This window comes from Ceratotherium simum, chromosome 11, assembly GCF_057802395.1.
Source record: "Ceratotherium simum simum isolate JZ-2026a chromosome 11, ASM5780239v1, whole genome shotgun sequence".
NCBI classification, from domain to species: domain Eukaryota; kingdom Metazoa; phylum Chordata; class Mammalia; order Perissodactyla; family Rhinocerotidae; genus Ceratotherium; species Ceratotherium simum.
Genome location: NC_141910.1, coordinates 75,194,803 through 75,214,579, shown reverse-complemented (window position 1 = coordinate 75,214,579; position 19,777 = coordinate 75,194,803). Strand labels below are relative to the sequence as shown.

At 43.2% G+C, this 19,777-nt stretch overlaps 1 protein-coding gene across 5 annotated transcripts in view; it reads left to right on the top strand.

The window, feature by feature from the left end:
- Window positions 1-19,777, top strand: part of SNTG2 (syntrophin gamma 2) — a 327,759-nt gene that overhangs the window by 260,564 nt on the left and 47,418 nt on the right. For all 5 annotated transcript variants that reach the window (XM_087437204.1, XM_087437201.1, XM_087437202.1 and 2 more), the window contains exon 14: window positions 6,256-6,462. In XM_087437204.1, the coding sequence (XP_087293330.1) occupies window positions 6,256-6,462 (207 nt within the window). The remainder of the gene's footprint in view (window positions 1-6,255; window positions 6,463-19,777) is intronic.

Genomic DNA, 19,777 nt, shown 5'->3' with positions numbered 1-19,777 from the left:
GGTGGGGTAAGTGCAGACATCTGGTCAACCTGCACCCTTCAGTGGTGTATCAGAAGTAAGTTATATGCTCTGGAGTAATGCCTTCTCCAGACTTCCCCTAACAAGACAAACAGCAAGCCCTGACCATATCATCAGGGGGATGAGTTTGGGGGCTGTGTCCTACCAACCAGGAGCTTTCCTTCATTCTGGGAAAATACCCATCAAAAAATGACTTCTTCCAACAGCGAAACAGCCTAGATGGAAAGTATTGACTGGGTGGGGTAAAGGAGACATATAAGGGGTGATAGGCACAGCCTTGAAGGGAGGAGGCATTGGTTCACAATCGTTAGACTCTGTGGCCTGGTGTAGGAGAGCCATGCACCATATAAATCTCCTTTGTCTTTTTCATGTGGGAGTATGCAAATCAAAGCAGGAAATCTGTATAGAGATAGAAAGCTAAAAATATACGAAGTTTTCAGTATGTTTTGTCTGAGAATTTGACCCTAAAGAGTCATTAATCAAAAGTTAGAAGTTTTAAATGAAGACTTATGTTTTAAAGTTTGGTTTGCTTCCTTGAGTTGAAAATATCCTCAAATCTCACCGAATTTGTAGCTGCTTTATTTTAAATTGAGATGTGGAATTTTAGGCTGCATTTAATGAAAGTACATACAAGGGAAATACATTCCCATAATAATATTATTATTAATGGTAAATAAATTATTTCCAGTTTTATAAACAAATTCATTTGGCCATAAATTTCTACATTTTGCTAGTTTTATTGAATACAATGATGAAAGACGTGAAGAAAAAGGCCTGATGAATTTAAATTGAAGCTCTGCATTACAGGTTGTAATGAGCAATAGTGAAAACAAACTCACTGGATGATCATAAAGTGAGTTGCACTGTGCTAGGCACATTCCTTGAGAAAACATCAGAAAGAAATAGAATAAAATATTAACTATGGTTATCTCTCAGTGATGGCTTTACAGGTTATTTTTGCTTTCTGTTTTTTAACTTTTCTATATTTTTTCAATTGTCTATAGCATGAATGCATTATTTTCAAAATGATAAAAAAAAAAAACTATTATGTTAAAATTAGTCTCGGGGCTAGCCTGGTGGCCTAGCTGTTAAGTTCTCGAGCTCTACTGCGGTGGCCAGAGGTTCGCAGGTTCGGATCCCAGCCTTGGACCAACACACTGTTTGTCAAGCCACGCTGTGGCGGCATCCCATATAAAGTGGAGGAATGTGGGCACGGATGTTAGCCCAGGGCCAGTCTTCCTCAGCAAAAAGAGGAGGATTGGCAACAGATGTTAGCTCAGGGCTAACCTTCCTCACAAAAAAAAAAAAAAAAAATTAGTCTCACAGTAGTATATAATATGTATAGAATTTCATCCATCAACATTTCACGAATGAGTTTCATAGGAAAACTCTTAAATCTTTTTTCTTTATTTTACGTAAGTTCCTCCTTATCCTCACCTGGCTTCTTTTCCACCTGGTTTATGTGTCTGCTCTTCATACAGCTGAGATGTTCTTCTGGTATTGGGATGTCTTTGAAGGATCATCGTATTTTATATATATGCTTCATTAATAAACTATAGAGCTACTTTTTTATCCAGCTTATTTTCCCACGAAGATCGAAAAAAAATTTTTAATCAATAAACGTGCTATGAAGTGATTATGAAATTAGCCAGGAGAATGGCTACAGCAAAAGTATTAAACTCTATATGGGGTTAATAACAATAATAATAAATTTGTACCATTCAGCATTTTGAAAAGGAGATTGAATTCTGTGATTTGAATATCCTATTCGGAAGACTTGAAATAGTGCCCTTATAAAGTGATATCTCCCTTTTGAACATACCTTTAAGTGTTGATGTTGATCATTTTGTACATGAGTTTAGAATTATCTATAAACATTTAATTCATTATTCAGAAATTGAAATGAATGTATGATTATCATAAGAACTAGCACTTTTAGTGTAGACTTTTTTTAATGATTTGTTCTCATTATCACCATTTCAAACTAGTCGTTAATGTTTTGAGTCCAGAAATCAAATTTTGTAGTGTGATTTTGTTTTTCTATGACACTTTCTCCTTTCCAAAATTTATTTTTCCAATTTTTAAAATTATATGTTCTATATTTCAACACTCACCATGAAATAGATGAGAAAATCGCATCAATCGGCCTTGATTGCAATCATGACTTAAATTGCAACAGCCTCCACACAGTGTGTACTAGAAGCACCCTTCAACAGTGAGTAGCATCCTTCATGAAAGCACACGGACATTCCCTCTCAGCGTAGGAATATTCAATTTAAATTTTTCAGTAAAATTAAATGTACTCACACGTTTGGCAGAGGATCTGGGTAATCAAAGCTCTGCTTGTTGAGTGCTTCCTCTGGATCTTTGCCAAGCACTCATTTACACCATGGATGAATCCTCGCTCCACCTGAGGAGCTGATGCGTATTATCTCGTCTTAAGCTAAGACTCAAGCACAAAGTGGGAGAGTAGCTTCCAGAAGCCTCACTGGAGGGAGGCAGGTGGGACCCAGGTTTGCCTGGCTTCTGGCTCATCTTAAATCCTATTCTGTCTCACTTGTTAGAAACAAGCGTTCCGGAATCTCTCTGGAGCGTACAGTGAAAGTCTCTAATGTTCTCCAGATGCCTTTCAAGCAGTGCTGTTTGTTTAATTAGGATATTGAGGGAAAGTGTTCCTGTTTCCCCCAAAGTCCTGTCAGAGCAAAAGTCGCCCCAATCAGAGTTGACCAGCAAAGAAGACTTTGTCCTAGGCTGCTGCAACAGAGGAGAGAGATGGACCTCAGCTCCGTTGAGGCGAAGGGCATGGCTCTCTAAGAGCTGGGGTGGGGGCAGATCGTGGCCGTCTGCGTGTGCTAAGTGGCCCCACCCAAAGGAACAGTATTCTCGTATCCTCACTGTAGATACAGTTTTACAACTTGGAGTTGCCCCATGAAGTTTGGCTCCTGCCCTGGCACAGAGCCTGGGAGACGGCGCGCCATATTCCTTGATGCTTTCATTGCAAGGGAATGGCTCCCAGGTCCTTGAGGAAGATAGCCGTGCGTTGTAGAACTGGCAAGAGGCTTTTTAGAAGATTTACGTCTCAAAGGGGCAGAGAAAGGCTTTACCGTGATGAGCTTTCTAAGGTGAATGCTCTAAGGATAGGAGGCCAGGGGCCTAGTGTCAGGAAGAGGCCTGTGTGAAGTTTAGCGAGCTGAGGGGACCATGAGGTTTGCTCATCACTCTGTCTCTTTACAGCAAGTCACCCACCTTTAACTGTAATCACTCCCGATTTTTGAGTCATATTGACACATTGCAATCCACAAGGACTGAGTTATTGTTTCAAAAAGAGCTACAGGAAATAACTGAGGAAGTGAGCTACATATGGATCATTAATTTCACTTATACTGCATTTATTACACATATTTTTTGTGAGGCTAAACAGTGTGTGCTCTGGAAAATAATAACATCTGTGAAATCCTTCAGAGCTCTTTTGTTGGATTTCTCAGGTTGTTCAAAAGCTATTTTTATTTCTTCCTCTTTGTTCTTGAATATGGAGCTCAACTCACTGGTTTGTCAATTCAAATGAAGAGTCATAAACACGTTAGTGCTGGATCAATCGACCCCAATCCTCAGACCTGAGTCTAACAAGTGATTCACAAGAGTCAAACAGCTGTGTGCCTTAAAATATTTAATGATATTCTTAAGTTAGTGAACATCGGAAGAATTATCAAAAGATCATTGAAAAATAGTTAAAAATCTAATATGATCATTTACTCTATTAAAATCATATTAAGATTTATAGAATTACAAATAGACATGCATGGAAGGGAATATAAAAAGACAAATCAAAAGACAGAAGGTAGTCATAATAGAATTATTTCTTTCTTAAATTTCCTTTATTATTGCTATAATTGTTTCCAAATAAATAAATAGAAGCAGGAAAAAATCCAGGCAATTTTTAAAAATAGTCTTTTTCAAAGTGAACCTCAGATGGTTTCTATATTCTTACAGTCCTGGGCAGGAGAGGGCCCTGGAGCAGTGGGGTCAGCCGGAAACGTTGTTGCTAGACGGTGTGATAGCTGACTTTGTCCAGAAGACAGTCAATCTTAAATCTGTACCATGACTCAGTATGGCCTTAAAGACTGTGTTTCCATGTACATAGAATATGAACTAATATGAACTGAGGGTGCATGTGCCATACACTTTATGTGGGCTGTCATGGAAAGCCAATGACAGCCTTTTCCTTGTGACTCCGTTTTCAAGTTCAAAAATGGAGGCTCAGAGAGAAGTAAACAGCTCATGGTCAACAGCTAATAATTGGCAAAGGAAGGTCTCAGGTCTTGTCTGCATGACTCAGAAGCTTGCTTCCTTCTATTACAATACACAGCTCCCCGACTATATCCAGTGACAGGAAAGAGAATAGTTAGCCGTTCAGTCAATGGCATCATCCATAGAAACACTTTCCAAGAGTTCTTATTTGGTTGTCAGTCTTGACATTTAAGTTCAGTAGTTACAGACATAATTTCTGAAAGGTCAAGTTAGTGACTAATAGCTTGTTATTCTTGGTTTGTGACATGAAATCCTATTGACTGAATAGTTTCCGTGTATCCCCGTCTGAGGTGGAGGATCTGGGGGCTCCAAATGAAGGTGCAGTCTCTGTACCCGGGATTCATTTAGGATTAGGAACGTAGGAACACACGCACACACTGCACCACAACACACGCACACACCCACATGCACAAACACACACACCCAACACGAGGCACTAGGTGTCTACAGGATGCTCAAGGGTAAATCTCACTGGGTGACCAGGAGCAGGGAGGCAGCACCGAGTGGAATCCTGCAGAGCTGTCCCCGAGGCCTGCAGAGGAGACAGTGGAGCCCATGGAGAGCTCAGGAGCCCACCCTACACACATTAGTGGCCACTTTTACCTACAAACCTGTGCCCAGAGAGCCTAAGAAGCATGTTTCAAATAAAACCTTTTGGCCAGCTACCAAGTTCATGTGGATTTGGGAAATTAACCTCTGAACATAAGTATGGATGAGGTGTGTCTGGGTTGGCTAGATGGCCCAAGTGGATTGAAATATCTCAAAATCACAATGTGAAAACCCAGCATGTGGGCACCTCCATTCCTTTTGGCTGCCACACGCTGAGCTGAGGTAAACGTCACGCCTCATCAGGCCACTCGGCAACCTCTGCACGAGGCCTAACCTCATTCCCCTTCACTGGGGGCGGCTGTGCAAGCAAATGCACGTCCAGGAACAGTGCCCCAGTGCAGTGCCTGGTGGGGGCTCTTCTGTGTGTGTGGAACGAGTGAATGAACGGGTGAGCTGAAGGCTGATGTGAATCTAGACGGGGGACAGACGGAGAGGGAGAGAAAGGGGGAGAGAGGGAGAGAGCGAGAGTGTATCAGCTGGGCACTGACCCTGGCCTGCTCTCACTGACTCCTCTGAGGCACCCAGACTTCGGCTGTGCTGATCTTTGAGATGAGCCGTAAAGTTGGGCTGCTCCTTCGATGAGTGTGGAGAAGTGGCAGAGACCCCTGGATGCTTTGGCACCACAGGCTCACAGAGGTCAGAGCGGCTTGGATATCCACCAAGTAAATCTGTGGTCAGTAGACACGCTAGAGCTGATTTATATTTTCTGGTTAAATCATTAACCAGAAACCGAACAACAGTTCATTTTTTTGTTGTTTTAACCTTTGCTTTTGAAAATATTTCTAAAATACTTATTCTAGTAGGTCAGGACCTTTGGGTTCACCTCATTAAATCCCAGATGGCTGAGTGCCCTGCAGTGCTTCCGAGACATTCTGAGCATTACGTCCTTTTACTCAGGACGGCAAACGTGAGGAGGAGCCGATGGCTCCGGAGGGGCAGAGGGGGTGCCTGTGTACTGCCTTTGCTGGTTTTGTGCTTCATGGAAGCATGAAAGTCTCATGGCTTTTACCTTTAAAGTTAAACATAGAAAAAGAACTTGCGATTACCAGTATTTTAAGTGAAAGGTGCTTACATAAAATTAGGAGTTGGACATAATTTACTAAAAATATTTATTTAGGGGCCCATTTCCAGACCAGCTCTGCAGGAGAAGGACACTCTGGTCCTGAATTTGCCTCCAGGTGTATGACTGGGAGGTAACCAACGTGGCCCTGTCCCCCAGGCTAAGCAGACGTCTCCTGTGTCCCCCCATCCCCTGGGGGCCCTCATTCTGGGAACCACCTTCCCGCTCTGACCCCTTTCCACTCCGTGCTTGCTTCCCAGTTCTGGCTTACAGATGACTGCTGGCTACAGGCAAGCTTCTACCTGGGCCTTCACGACTTGGACTTTGAGGACCAGAGGCCATACTGCTTCAGCGTCATGGTCGGCCACAGCAAGAGCCACTTTTTCAACGTGGAACTTGGGAGTGAGCTAGCTGTGTGGGAGAAGTCGTTCCAAAGAGCTACCTTCATGGAAGTTCAGAGAACTGGGGTGAGTGACTACACTTTACTCAGCGAAAACTTACCTGGATACCTGAAGCATAGTAATTAAAGCGTGTATCACAATTTATTTCAGAAAAAAATCAGTCTTTAAAGTTGAACATTGCTTGTCTGAGTCACCATGTCAAGTGGGGTCTTTCTGCTCAGTGCGCTGTAATAACGTGAGTTATTATACTTCTGCAGTGAGGGGGAAGGTGAGGCAGAGTATTGTGCACGTCCGCTTACATCTGTTTTATATTTAATGTGGGGAAAGGGGCTAGGACGCTTTCCAGCTGAGGGACTCAGCCAGCAGACACCCATATTCCTGGTACATGACGGCTTCTCGTAGACTTGTTTACAGGGGACAGAACAAGTGAAAATAATTTGTCATGACATTACCTGGACGTTTGTAATATTTTAAGGCACTTAATGGCCCTTCCTCTCAAACTTAATGATCCAAAAGAGAATATAAAACAGCTCCTGTGCCTGAATTGCTTTTCCCTCCTCACAACAGCACATAAATTACTCACAAATTTGAATATATATCAATTGAATGGGTGAAAAAGAATGTGTTATAATCCTCGTTATCATAAATAGTGGGATCCCGTTCGCCGGGGATGTGCGTGGCTAGAAATAGGAGTGACGGAAGATAAATGGAGCCACGCATGGAGGAGGAGGAGATTTAACTCCGCACGGAGTTCTGGGCTCCTTCCTGGCTTAGCGTCAGCAGTTCTAAGGGTGTGAACTGCGTGACTAAAGATAGCTACTTCATTTAAGAAGTGTGCTTTGAATGTGGGAAGATGTCGCGTTATCATTTGTCTCTCACTCGGGATGTCAGATGGGTGAGATCCCCCTGATGCAATGTGCTGTTACAGGGCTGGGAGTGTCGTTCAACTGTTTACTGCTCGATGAGAGGTACTGGTCCTCATAGTGACGTCACGCTATGTCAGACGTTCATGGAAGCCAAATGTCAGGTGTCTTCCAGGCCACAGTGACCTCCCCCTTTAGTTGGACACCATCAACAGGAATTATGATCGATTCCTGATGCTTATAATAACCTTTAACTTGGAGGCTTCCAATTCATTTAACCACGTGGGTGTTGGCAGGGTCCTGAAGTCCTAGATACAGAATCCCTCATCTCAGGGACTTACTCAAACATTGAGTGGCTTTTAGCCACTTAGAAATTATCAACACAGAAAGTTCAAGGTGTTAGAAGGTGAAGTGAAGGACACTTGTTGGGGGAGGTGAACTTTTTGTGTAATTATTTTTATCCCAACAGTAATCATTATATTTTCAACGTTAGAAAAAGGGAAGAAGGGAGAATTCTTCATAGATTTGAGGGTACAGGGCTGTGCTGATGTCTATAGGGTCCCCGACTGTGCTGCCCGAAGGGAGCAATCAGGGTGACATTTACGTCTTGTTTAAAGGACAGTGACAGACAAGCAGGAGAAGATGTCCTCACTAAGATAAATCATAAAATCCTGATGTCAAAAGGAAGCTGATAGGTCGTGTCATCTGGTCCCCAGACAGAACAAAATGAGTGTCTGCTCATCCTAGATGGATACAACTTCACCTTGCATTCTCAAAGAATAGAACTTCTCGGGGCCGCCCGGTGGCACAGCGGTTAAGTGCTCATGTTCTGCTGTGGCGGCCCGGGCAGCCGTTCGCCGGTTCGGATCCCAGGCGCGCACCAATGCATCGCTTGTCAGGCCATGTTGTGGTAGGGTCCCATATAAAGTGGAGGAAGATGGGCACGGATGTCAGCTCAGGGCCAGTCTTCCTCAGCAAAAAGAGGAGGATTGACAACGGATGTTAGCTCAGGGCTGATCTTCCTCACACACACAAAAAAGAATAGAATTTCTCCCTCAAAAGGACGACAGGCACACAGTCCTTCCCTGTGCTCAGAGTTTCTGGCGTCCAAAACAGGGCGGGTTAGGGAAAGGAGCTGGAGCTCTGAGTCAGGAAACATTCCTGGAGGAAGTGGTTACCCCTGTGAAAAATCGTTGCTATTTGGGCAAGCAGAAATGGGGGAGGAGGCACCCCCAGTAGGAGAATTGAAAATGAGGCTGATGAGGCAGTTTGATAGAACAAAAGGTCTAAAATCTGAATTAGGACCAGGAGGCAGAAGTGTGCCCAGGTGAGTTTTAGAGAAAGTATTTTCAGTAATCCAGGATTAAGATAATGAGGCTCTTTCATGGGTGATGGAGGCAAAAACGCGTGTGCATTACAAACCAGTAACGAGTCAGGACAGTGGACGGACATCGTCCCCTCTCTCCCGGGACTGGATAGAGCGGGGACAGTGAGGGCTCCTGCTCACTGAGTGATTTCTAGGTGTCCTGCAGCACTGTATGTGGGTCGGCAGATGGACCCTCGCAGCGGCTCCCTGAAGCGGGTATCCCCGAGAAGCCTGGGGGTCTCCTCTGTGCAGATGAGAAGGTCATCCACATCTCTCAGTGTATTGGATTCCCGAATCTGCGTCTCTGTGCTTCTCACTCAGGACGCCGTTTCTGAGAAATGACCTCACTGGCTTTTCCTCTCTCCCGCCCCAGGTAGTGACCGAGAATCTGTCCCTGATTTCTTGGTTTTCTAGACTCATGAGGTGGAGAGGAAGGAGGATATACTTTGGAATGAGTCAGACAGATTCAATTTCTGGCCTGACCAGGTTCTCTCTCCATGAACTTTGATAAAATGTTTCTCCAGAACACCATTACTTAATCTGTAAATTAAGGATTATATTATGTACACATCACAGTCATTATAAAAATTATATTACTTTAAATGCATACTCTATGCCAAGCTTTATGCATTTTGCACACATTATCTAACTTTTTAAATACATCTAAGATGCATTTGTTTTCTTTTTCCTTTCATTTCACTAATGAGAAAACTCGAGTTCAAAAGGGCTAAGTGACCTCTCCAAGGTCCCCTGGGGGTTAACCACCTGGTGTAATCCTACTCGAGAATGTCTACCCTGAAAGGCATGTTCTTTCTACTGAAACCTGAGACAAAACATGAAACAGCTCGAGAGGACCTGGAACCACCCAGGCAAACTCCAGACTCTCTGTAACCAGCGCTCTTCTCCACGGATCAGCCCTGCCTGTCTTCACTCCACCCTCCAGCTCTGGCTTTCTTGTTTCAGTAGTTCAGCTGAGGGCCCCTGGTGTGAGACAGTGGGGGGGCGTCCTCGGTGAGTCCCTGCTGGACACAAAACCATCAGAACCTTCTCAAGACCGGGTGTGTTTTCCTCCGACCCCTCTTCTCTGGGGGGAAAATAGAGTAAATTACTCACAAGAACTCAGGTCTCGTGAATATTTATTTTTAGTTATTCAGTGTCTAGAGAGGAATCTCAGCCCCCGTACTGCTGAGACTTACAGCCCGAAGCAGTGAGCATGTGGCTCAGGAAAGTCAACTGTTTTTAAATATATTGAAATCCTCATCCTTGTGTCTGATCAAGAAAGGAGCCCAATGCGTTTAAAACCTGATTTCATAACACACTAGGAATAAAAGGGAGTCAACTGGAGAGAAAACAATGATGTGCCCCCATCTACCAAACCTCAAGCATTTTATCTAATTATTACCGAATATGATGGTTGATTTATAAAGTATGTTCAGAGGAATTTCCATACCACTGACAATGTGATTATTGGGTCATTTATTTTAAATTGATGGCTGTTTGCACTGGTCCCACAGAAAATAGAAATGAAATAAAATCTATGTAGCTGGCCATTGTGTAGAAACTTCTGAGTGTCACCATCATCTGTGAAGATTCACTACGGTCAGTACTCGCTTGTTCCCAGACATCATCATCGTCCTGAGGAGCGATCTCTCCGACGTCAGCTGTGCTTATGAATGATCCTCCCAGGCCATCACCTGGAGATGGGGAAGTGTGAAAACATCAGACTCCGCACTGCGTCAGGGAGATGTGTTGAGACATTTGTCCTTCACACGGAGTGGGTGACGTGCCTGAGGAGCCAGCTGAGATGGTCGACCGAGGTCTCAGCTTCTCTCAGAACACTCCTGACTCGCTGCGTGGTGCCAGAGCTCCTCTTGGATGGAAACGGTACAACCAGGAGAAAAGACTTAAGGTTGCTCTTCAAGCCAAGATGTCTGCAAACCTCAGGTTCTTTTAGCCCTCAAAGCAGAGAAGACCAAGTCACAGTGAGTGAGAGGATGTGGATTCAGGACTCCTTCTCCTCTTCCATCATTCTAAGAGGCACCTCTGTGTTGCTCTAGAGAGTGAAGCTAAGTCTGGAAACAGAATATGAGGGGGAAAAGGCCAGAATGTTCTGACTACCAGAGCTATTTAAAAGTAGGATGTACTGGTCTGGGGAGTAGTGAGAAAATCAATGAAACTAAAAATTGATTCTATAAGATCAAAAAAATTAATAAAGTCTTGTTAGACTGATCAAGAAAAAAGAGAGAGGATACGAGTTTCCAATAGTAGGAACAAGAGAAGTAATGTCTGTACCAATTCTATAGATGCTAACAGGACAATAAGGGAATGTTATAAAAAACTTTTTAAAGCTGACACTAAATTTGACAACTTAAATGAAAGGGACAAATTCCTCGTAAGATACAAACTGCCAAAGCTCACTGAAGAAGAAATAAATAACCTGAATAGCACTAAATCTAATTTAAAAAATGAATTTATACTTAAAAATACCTTCCCACAAAGGAAACTCCAGTCCCAGATAGAGTCATTGGTGAACAGTACCGAATATTTAAAGAAAAAACAAACTAATTCTGTTAACTAATCCAGAAACTTGAAGGTAGAGGACAGTTGCTTTCAAACTCCTGTGAGGCCTGTATTACCCTGATACCAAAATTGGACAAAGATATACAAACAAAAAAAAAATGAAACCACAGATCATTATCTTTTATGAACATAGATAAATATTCTAAACAAAATTTTATTACATAAAATCTGATAAATTTTTCTATAAGAGTAATGTATCATGCCAAATGAAGTTATCCTAGGAACATATGGTTGGTTCTCCATTTGAAATCGATCAGTTTAATCTCTCAGGCTAACAAATTAAAAGGGAAAAACCATATGCTCATTTCAATATACCCACAAGAATATTTGACAAAATCCAACATTATATCTAAAAAAAATTTTTTTTAAACCTCTCAGCAATGTAGGAATGAAGAAAACGTCCTTAACCTGATGAAAAGGCATTTTCAAAAGTGCCTACAGCTAACATTGTACTTAATGGTGAAGACTGAGTGCTTTTCCCCTAAGACTAGGAATAAGGCAAAGATGTCCATTCTCATCACTTGTGTTAATGTTGCACTGAAGATTCTGGCCAGTGCAATCAGTCAAGAAAAAGTAATAAAAGACATCAAGATTGGAAAGAAAAAAAGTAAAACTCTCTTTACCTACAGATTTCATGATGCTCTAACAGAAAATCAAATGGAATCTACAAGAAAAATTAGTTTATCAGGTTCAAGATACAAGGTCAATATAAAAAAATCAATTTTATTTCTTGATCCATGGAACAAACAATTGAAACTTAAAGAAATAATAAGTATAACAGCATCAAAAATATGAAATAATTTGGATAAATCTGAAAAGAAATGTGAAATACTTGTAACAGAAAACTACAAAACATTGAGAGAAATTAAAGAAAACATAAATAAATGGTGAAGTAGACCATGTTTATGGGTCAGAAGACACATTAATGTTAAAATGTTGGTGATCCTCCAATTAATCTATGGATTCAACACAATCCCAACCAAAATCCCAGCAGGCTTATATGTGGAAATTGACAAGATGATTCTAAAATTCGTATGGACCTAACATATCCTAAATAACTTTGAGAAGGAAGAACAAAATTGAATGACTAACGCTACCTGATTTCAAACATAATTGTAAATCATGGCAGTGTGCTGTTGGCATGAAGATGGACAGACAGAATAAGGAACAGAATAAAGAATCCAGAAATAGGTCTACATGTGTAGAGACAACTGGTGTTTGACAAACATGCAAAAGCAAGTCAATGGAGAATGGATAGTCTCTGGAACAAATCATGCTGGAATAATTGGATATTTATGCCAAAAAATGAACTTCAACCCATACCTCACACCATATATAAATATTAACTCAATATGGGTCATAGGTGTAAGTATAAACGCAGAACTACAAAACTTCTAGAAGAAAATAGACGGTAAAATCTTTGTGACCTTTAGTTGTGCAAAGATTTCCCAGATACAAAACCAAAGGCACAATCCATATAAAAGAAAAAATGATAACTTGGACTTCATCCAAATAAGTAACTTCTGTTATTTGAAAGACAGTTGTTAAGAAACATGAAAAAAGATGGCAAAGACGGGGAGAAAGTATTTTCAAGGCATAGATCTAATAAAAGATTCGTATCTATAATATAGAAAGATATATGAAAGCTCAATAATAAGGAAAAAAAGAACAAAAAAATTGGGCTAAAGATCTGAATAAACACTTCATGAAAGAAGATACATAGATGAGAAGTGAGTGTGTGAAAATGTGCTCCAAGTCATCAGACATTAGGGAAGAGCAGATGAAACAGTGAAATCCCGCAGCACACCTGTTGGAACGACCAAAATTGAAAAGACCGACCGTGACCGTGTAGGTGAGGATGTGGAGGAACTGGAGCTCGCACACACTGTGGGGGGATGCAGAATGGCACAGCCAGGTTGGCAGATTCTTAAACATACACCCCCACCGTGAGGGCCAGACCGTCCACTCCTTGCCCAGTTGTGCACAGGACACTCCTAGCAGCTTTATCTGTAGCATCCCGAACCTAAAAACCAAATGCCCATCAACTTGTGATCAATTAACAAATTGTTGTATACCTGTACAATGGAGTGCTCTTCATCCATAAGGATGAACTATAGGCACACACAACAACGTGGAAGACTGAAAATAAGGAAGAAAGACTACATTCTGTATGATTCACAGAGCAAAAGTTTTAACTTCACTGAGGTCCAGTTTACTGTCTTCTTCTTTTTGGATTGTGTTCTTGGAGTTGCATCTAAGAACGCACCGTGTCACTCTAGATCAGGAAGATTCTGTCCTGAGTTTTCTTCTAAAAGCTTTCTAGTTTCACTTCTACACTCGTCACCTGTGCAGGAGTGCCCACGTGCCTGGCGGGTGGGTCCACCCAGTCTGTTGGACCCCAGCTCACTGGGCTCAGCAGGTGGGCCAAGCCTTAACAGGTGATGCAGGAAACGGACAGCTGGTGATGCTGAAGTTCAGCTCCAGCAGGCGCGTCTGTGCGGGCCAGGCAGGGCAGTGCAGTGGGGAAGGGGCCGGAGCTGTTCTCAGGGAAGGCGGGAGCGCAGCCCAAGGCAGACTCAGAGGAGACCTGGTTGGACAGTGCCTGACCAGGCCTGGGAGTCCCCGGTGTAGGACAGCTCGATTGGAAAGGGGGTGAAAATGCTGCTACTGTGGTTTTCCAATTAGTAACATTCTCAGTGACACGGATTTAATTCACAAATGATGTTGTTAAAACTAGGGTGATTTCACTTATCAAATGGCAGCAGTCAGCAGATTTTTGAGAAAACTAGGAGACACGTTTTCTCATTCCAACTGAGTCTGAGCTACTTTTGGGGGATAAATTTCAGAATGTCATACGCACTTCACCTGCGTAATCAGAGTGTTCAAATAGCCTCATTTTTTGGCCTCTCAGCGCCGTAGTCAGGCCTCTACCACGTCCCTTCCATGCTGCCCTGCTCGGCACCAGCAGGTGCTGGGGAGGCAGGTCGGCCCCAACCCAAAACGGTCCCCCTGTTTGATCTGCTTTTTTCAGGTTTTCTAGCTCCTCACACCCTCTAAGAGAATCAATTCTTCAGCCTCTAGTAGATCCCTTTTTCCTGATCAGATGCCGTTTCTAGAATACCGTAGCCAAGAAAACAAAAACCAGTGCTTGTTAGGATTTTGTCAAAAACAAGAGCAAACAAAACCCACGTAAGGATCTTTACATCAACATGATGCATAAGACTTCAGGTTTAATGTCTGGGCTGCTTGGTGGTTGTATTGAGTCTCCAGGTGTGGTTTGCGATGTTTCATGTGACCAGAGAAGTGTTCTTTCATCCTCTCCACCTGTGCAGCGTCTCTGATTAGCTACACACCTTTTTAGATGTTTTCAGATGAGGAACTGTGGTCCAGGAAGGTGCTTCCTGCAGCAGTCAGTCAGTCAGCACCCCTGGCTCATCCAGGACTTCCCTGCTCACTGTCCTGGCAGCAGCAATGCAGGTTTTCAGAGCTGCTGTTTTCTGGGCACCACATGATGTAAAATTATGGAGGCAAAAATTGTCACTAAACCATAACCACATAAAAGTGTTTGTGTGTGTGTGTGTGTGTGTGTGTGTGTGTGTGTGAGAGAGAGACAGAGAGAGAGAGACATTTGCTGACTTTTTAATTTTTTTGAGTTTGTGAGAGACTGAGAAGTAACCTTGACTAAGTCACTCAACCTTCCTAATTATTGGTTCACTTATCTCTAACATGATCATTATTTTATCTCTTTGAAAGGTGTTATAAAATTTAATTAATTGATGTTTATAAAGCACTTGACATTGAAATATGCAAAACATAATTTCCTTTATGCTTAAATTAATTTTCCAGATAAATCTTTTAGAAGTCTCAGGCTTGAGTTATTAAAAAAAACCTACTAATGTTAGTGAGAGGTTTTGCAGTACCACATGGAATACTACAAATATGTTTTATTGTTTCTCCTGGAACAAAATAAACCAAGAGGACCTAACAGAAATTCAAGTGAAATATTAAATATCACTTAGATTAGAGTAGATTTATGAGATCATTAAAAGATAATTATTGGTTTGTTACCAGAAGCACCAGCTTAATTACATAATAAGTTTTAGATTGTTTTCATTATATACAGGAAGCTTGTTGCCATTCTAATTTACCTGGTCATTTTCAGGGGTGGTTTTGCAGCCATGTTTATTTTAAGTTAAAACCGTCAATATAATTGGTGGCTCATGTTGAGTCCCTTTAAATGTGTTATTTTCCTGAAATACACACACTTCCACTAATGGCCTGCGGGGTGATTGGCCTGTGGTGGGACCCCTTTATTCCTCTTGAGGAGCATCTTTGTGCCCCTCTTTAGAGGAAGCTCCAGGGGTGGTCACGTGGGCCTCACCACCGTTTTGGAGCCTCATCTGAATTCATGTTAAAATTGAACTTTTCCTTTACGTTGTTCCCATTTGCTTGAACACTCTCTGTAGTACATTCTTAGCCAACAAAGGAAATTACAAATTTCAGTAAATACACAGATGGCTTCATAATTAGTGTTATTCGATACATTCATTTACACACTTTTGAAAAAGATCTAACTGATGCTTATTATTCTAATGTTAGCATTTTGTTCCCATTCAATTTATTGGGGCATTTATGTAAACTCTGTCCAGTCTGATGATTATCACTTTGTATATTCAAATTCAGGGGCTCCCAAGTGTTAGTTACACCCTCCTGACATGCACATGGATGCTCCCTAGTAAGTTACGCCCCCCTGACACATGCATGGATGCTCCCTAATAACAGTTATACCCTCCTGACACATATGGGTGCTCCCTAGTAACAGTTACACCCTCCTGACACATGCATGAATGCTCCCTAGTAACAGTTACACCCTCCTGACACATGCATGGATGCTCCCTAGTAACAGTTACACCCTCCTGACACACGCATGGATGCTCCCTGGTAACAGTTACACACTCCTGACACACACATGGATGCTCCTTAGTAACAGTTACACCCTCCTGTCACACACATGGATGCTCCTTAGTAACAGTTACACTCTCCTGACACACGCATGGATGCTCCCTGGTAACAGTTACACACTCCTGACACACACATGGATGCTCCTTAGTAACAGTTACACTCTCCTGACACACGCATGGATGCTCCCTAGTAACAGTTACACCCTCCTGTCACACACATGGATGCTCCTTAGTAACAGTTACACTCTCCTGACACACACATGGATGCTCCCTAGTAACAGTTACACCCTCCTGTCACTAACATGGATGCTCCTTAGTAATAGTTACACTCTCCTGACACACACATGGATGCTCCTTAGTAACAGTTACACCCTCCTGACACACGCATGGATGCTCCCTAGTAACAGTTACACACTCCTGACACACACATGGATGCTCCTTAGTAACAGTTACACCCTCCTGTCACACACATGGATGCTCCTTAGTAACAGTTACACTCTCCTGACACACGCATGGATGCTCCCTAGTAACAGTTACACACTCCTGACACACGCATGGATGCTCCCTAGTAACAGTTACACTCTCCTGACACATGCATGGATGCTCCCTAGTAACAGTTACACCCTCCTGTCACACACATGGATGCTCCTTAGTAACAGTTACACTCTCCTGACACACGCATGGATGCTCCTTAGTAACAGTTACACTCTCCTGACACACGCATGGATGCTCCCTGGTAACAGTTACACACTCCTGACACACACATGGATGCTCCTTAGTAACAGTTACACTCTCCTGACACATGCATGGATGCTCCCTAGTAACAGTTACACACTCCTGACACACGCATGGATGCTCCTTAGTAACAGTTACACCCTCCTGACATGCGCATGGATGCTCCCTAGTAACAGTTACACACTCCTGACACACGCATGGATGCTCCCTAGTAACAGTTACACCCTCCTGTCACACACATGGATGCTCCTTAGTAACAGTTACACCCTCCTGACACACGCATGGATGTTCCCTGGTAACAGTTACACCCTCCTGTCACACACATGGATGCTCCTTAGTAACAGTTACACCCTCCTGTCACACACATGGATGCTCCTTAGTAACAGTTACACTCTCCTGACACACACGGATGCTCCCTAGTAACAGTTACACACTCCTGACACACACGGATGCTCCTTAGTAACAGTTACACTCTCCTGACACACGCATGGATGCTCCCTAGTAACAGTTACACTCTCCTGACACACACATGGATGCTCCCTGGTAACAGTTACACCCTCCTGACACACGCATGGATGCTCCTTAGTAACAGTTACACTCTCCTGACACACGCATGGATGCTCCTTAGTAACAGTTACACACTCCTGACACACGCATGGATGCTCCCTAGTGACAGTTACACCCTCCTGTCACACACATGGATGCTCCCTAGTAACAGTTACACTCTCCTGACACATGCATGGATGCTCCCTAGTAACAGTTACACCCTCCTGTCACACACATGGATGCTCCTTAGTAACAGTTACACTCTCCTGACACACACATGGATGCTCCTTAGTAACAGTTACACCCTCCTGACACACGCATGGATGCTCCCTAGTAACAGTTACACCCTCCTGACACACACATGGATGCTCCTTAGTAACAGTTACACTCTCCTGACACACGCATGGATGCTCCCTAGTAACAGTTACACCCTCCTGACACACGCATGGATGCTCCTTAGTAACAGTTACACTCTCCTGACACATGCATGGATGCTCCCTAGTAACAGTTACACCCTCCTGTCACACACATGGATGCTCCTTAGTAACAGTTACACTCTCCTGACACACGCATGGATGCTCCTTAGTAACAGTTACACTCTCCTGACACACGCATGGATGCTCCCTGGTAACAGTTACACACTCCTGACACACACATGGATGCTCCCTAGTAACAGTTACACCCTCCTGTCACACACATGGATGCTCCTTAGTAACAGTTACACTCTCCTGACACACGCATGGATGCTCCTTAGTAACAGTTACACTCTCCTGACACACGCATGGATGCTCCTTAGTAACAGTTACACACTCCTGACACACGCGTGGATGCTCCCTAGTAACAGTTACACCCTCCTGTCACACACATGGATGCTCCTTAGTAACAGTTACACTCTCCTGACACATGCATGGATGCTCCCTAGTAACAGTTACACCCTCCTGTCACACACATGGATGCTCCTTAGTAACAGTTACACTCTCCTGACACACACATGGATGCTCCTTAGTAACAGTTACACTCTCCTGACACACGCATGGATGCTCCCTGGTAATAGTTACACACTCCTGACACACACATGGATGCTCCTTAGTAACAGTTACACTCTCATGACACATGCATGGATGCTCCCTAGTAACAGTTACACTCTCCTGACGTGTGCTCAGACGCCTCAACACCACTGACCTTGATGGGAACGGTGTGTTGACCTTTGACATTTGTGAGTGGCTTTTGTTCAGTTCAATTGCCTCCTAGCCCAGTGTCATATTGCTGAGCAGGATGAACACCGATGGGTCCTGGAACAGCGAGAGCACGAGAGGGTAAAGCCAACACGGGCTCCCCCTGTCTGGGAGGCAGAGTAATGTGGGTGATGTGAATACCCATCTATGGAAGTGCTGTCTTATCAACGGCTGCCACTCTGAAGTTTGCACAAGTGAGTTCATGACTTGAGTTGTGGTTATAGCTACCCATGTAAATAGCTGCTCTGAAACTGTTTGGAAAAGACAGGAATGAAATGCAAAGGAAAAGGTTGTTTGTTCAAGGACTAGGCTAGGAAAACAGTTTGTTTTCAGCTAACCTTGAGAGTGGAAGAAGGCAGTGAATTTGCTAAAAGTCACAGAAAAATTTAGTGCCAGAGGCATAAAGTCAAATAGAGGCAAACATCTGTAGTGTCTGCATTAGTCTCTACGTCCTGCCGTAGCAAAGAACCACAGTCTTAGTGCATTACAGCGACACATGTGTTTTATCTCACAGTCCTGCAGGTTGGAAGTCCAACATGGGTCCCTTGGGGCTAAAGTGGGGTTGTTGGCAGAGCCACTGCCTGCTGGAGGCCCTAGTGGAATGCGTTTCCAACTCATAAGGAGCCCCACATGCCTCGGCTCTGGACCTTCCTCCATCCTCAGAGCCAGCAGCCTCATTTCTGTCACCCTTCTCCCATCATCACATCTCCCTGACCAAGGGGGACAGAGTTCTCTACTTTTAAGGACTCACGTAATTTCATTAGGGTGATCCAGGATCATCTCCCCACCTCTAGGTGCTTAACTTAATCACTCTGCAAAATCCCTTTTGCCAAATAAAGAAACATATTCATACATTCTGGGATTAGGATGTGGACATCTTGGGGGCCATCGGTCTGCTAACCAGGGTGTCTATCCCGTGTTTGTTGTATTTTCTAAGGAGTAAGACAATGCATAGTCGTGTGGTTTTAAGTTTGACTACAGCCAGTCTTTATCTGTACAAGCAGACGAGGTGAATATCAGCGTAGAAGAGTATGTGGAGGGCCAGGTCAGATTTCACAAACAGGAAGCCACTGTTGGCTCAGTAGGGCTGCCTTC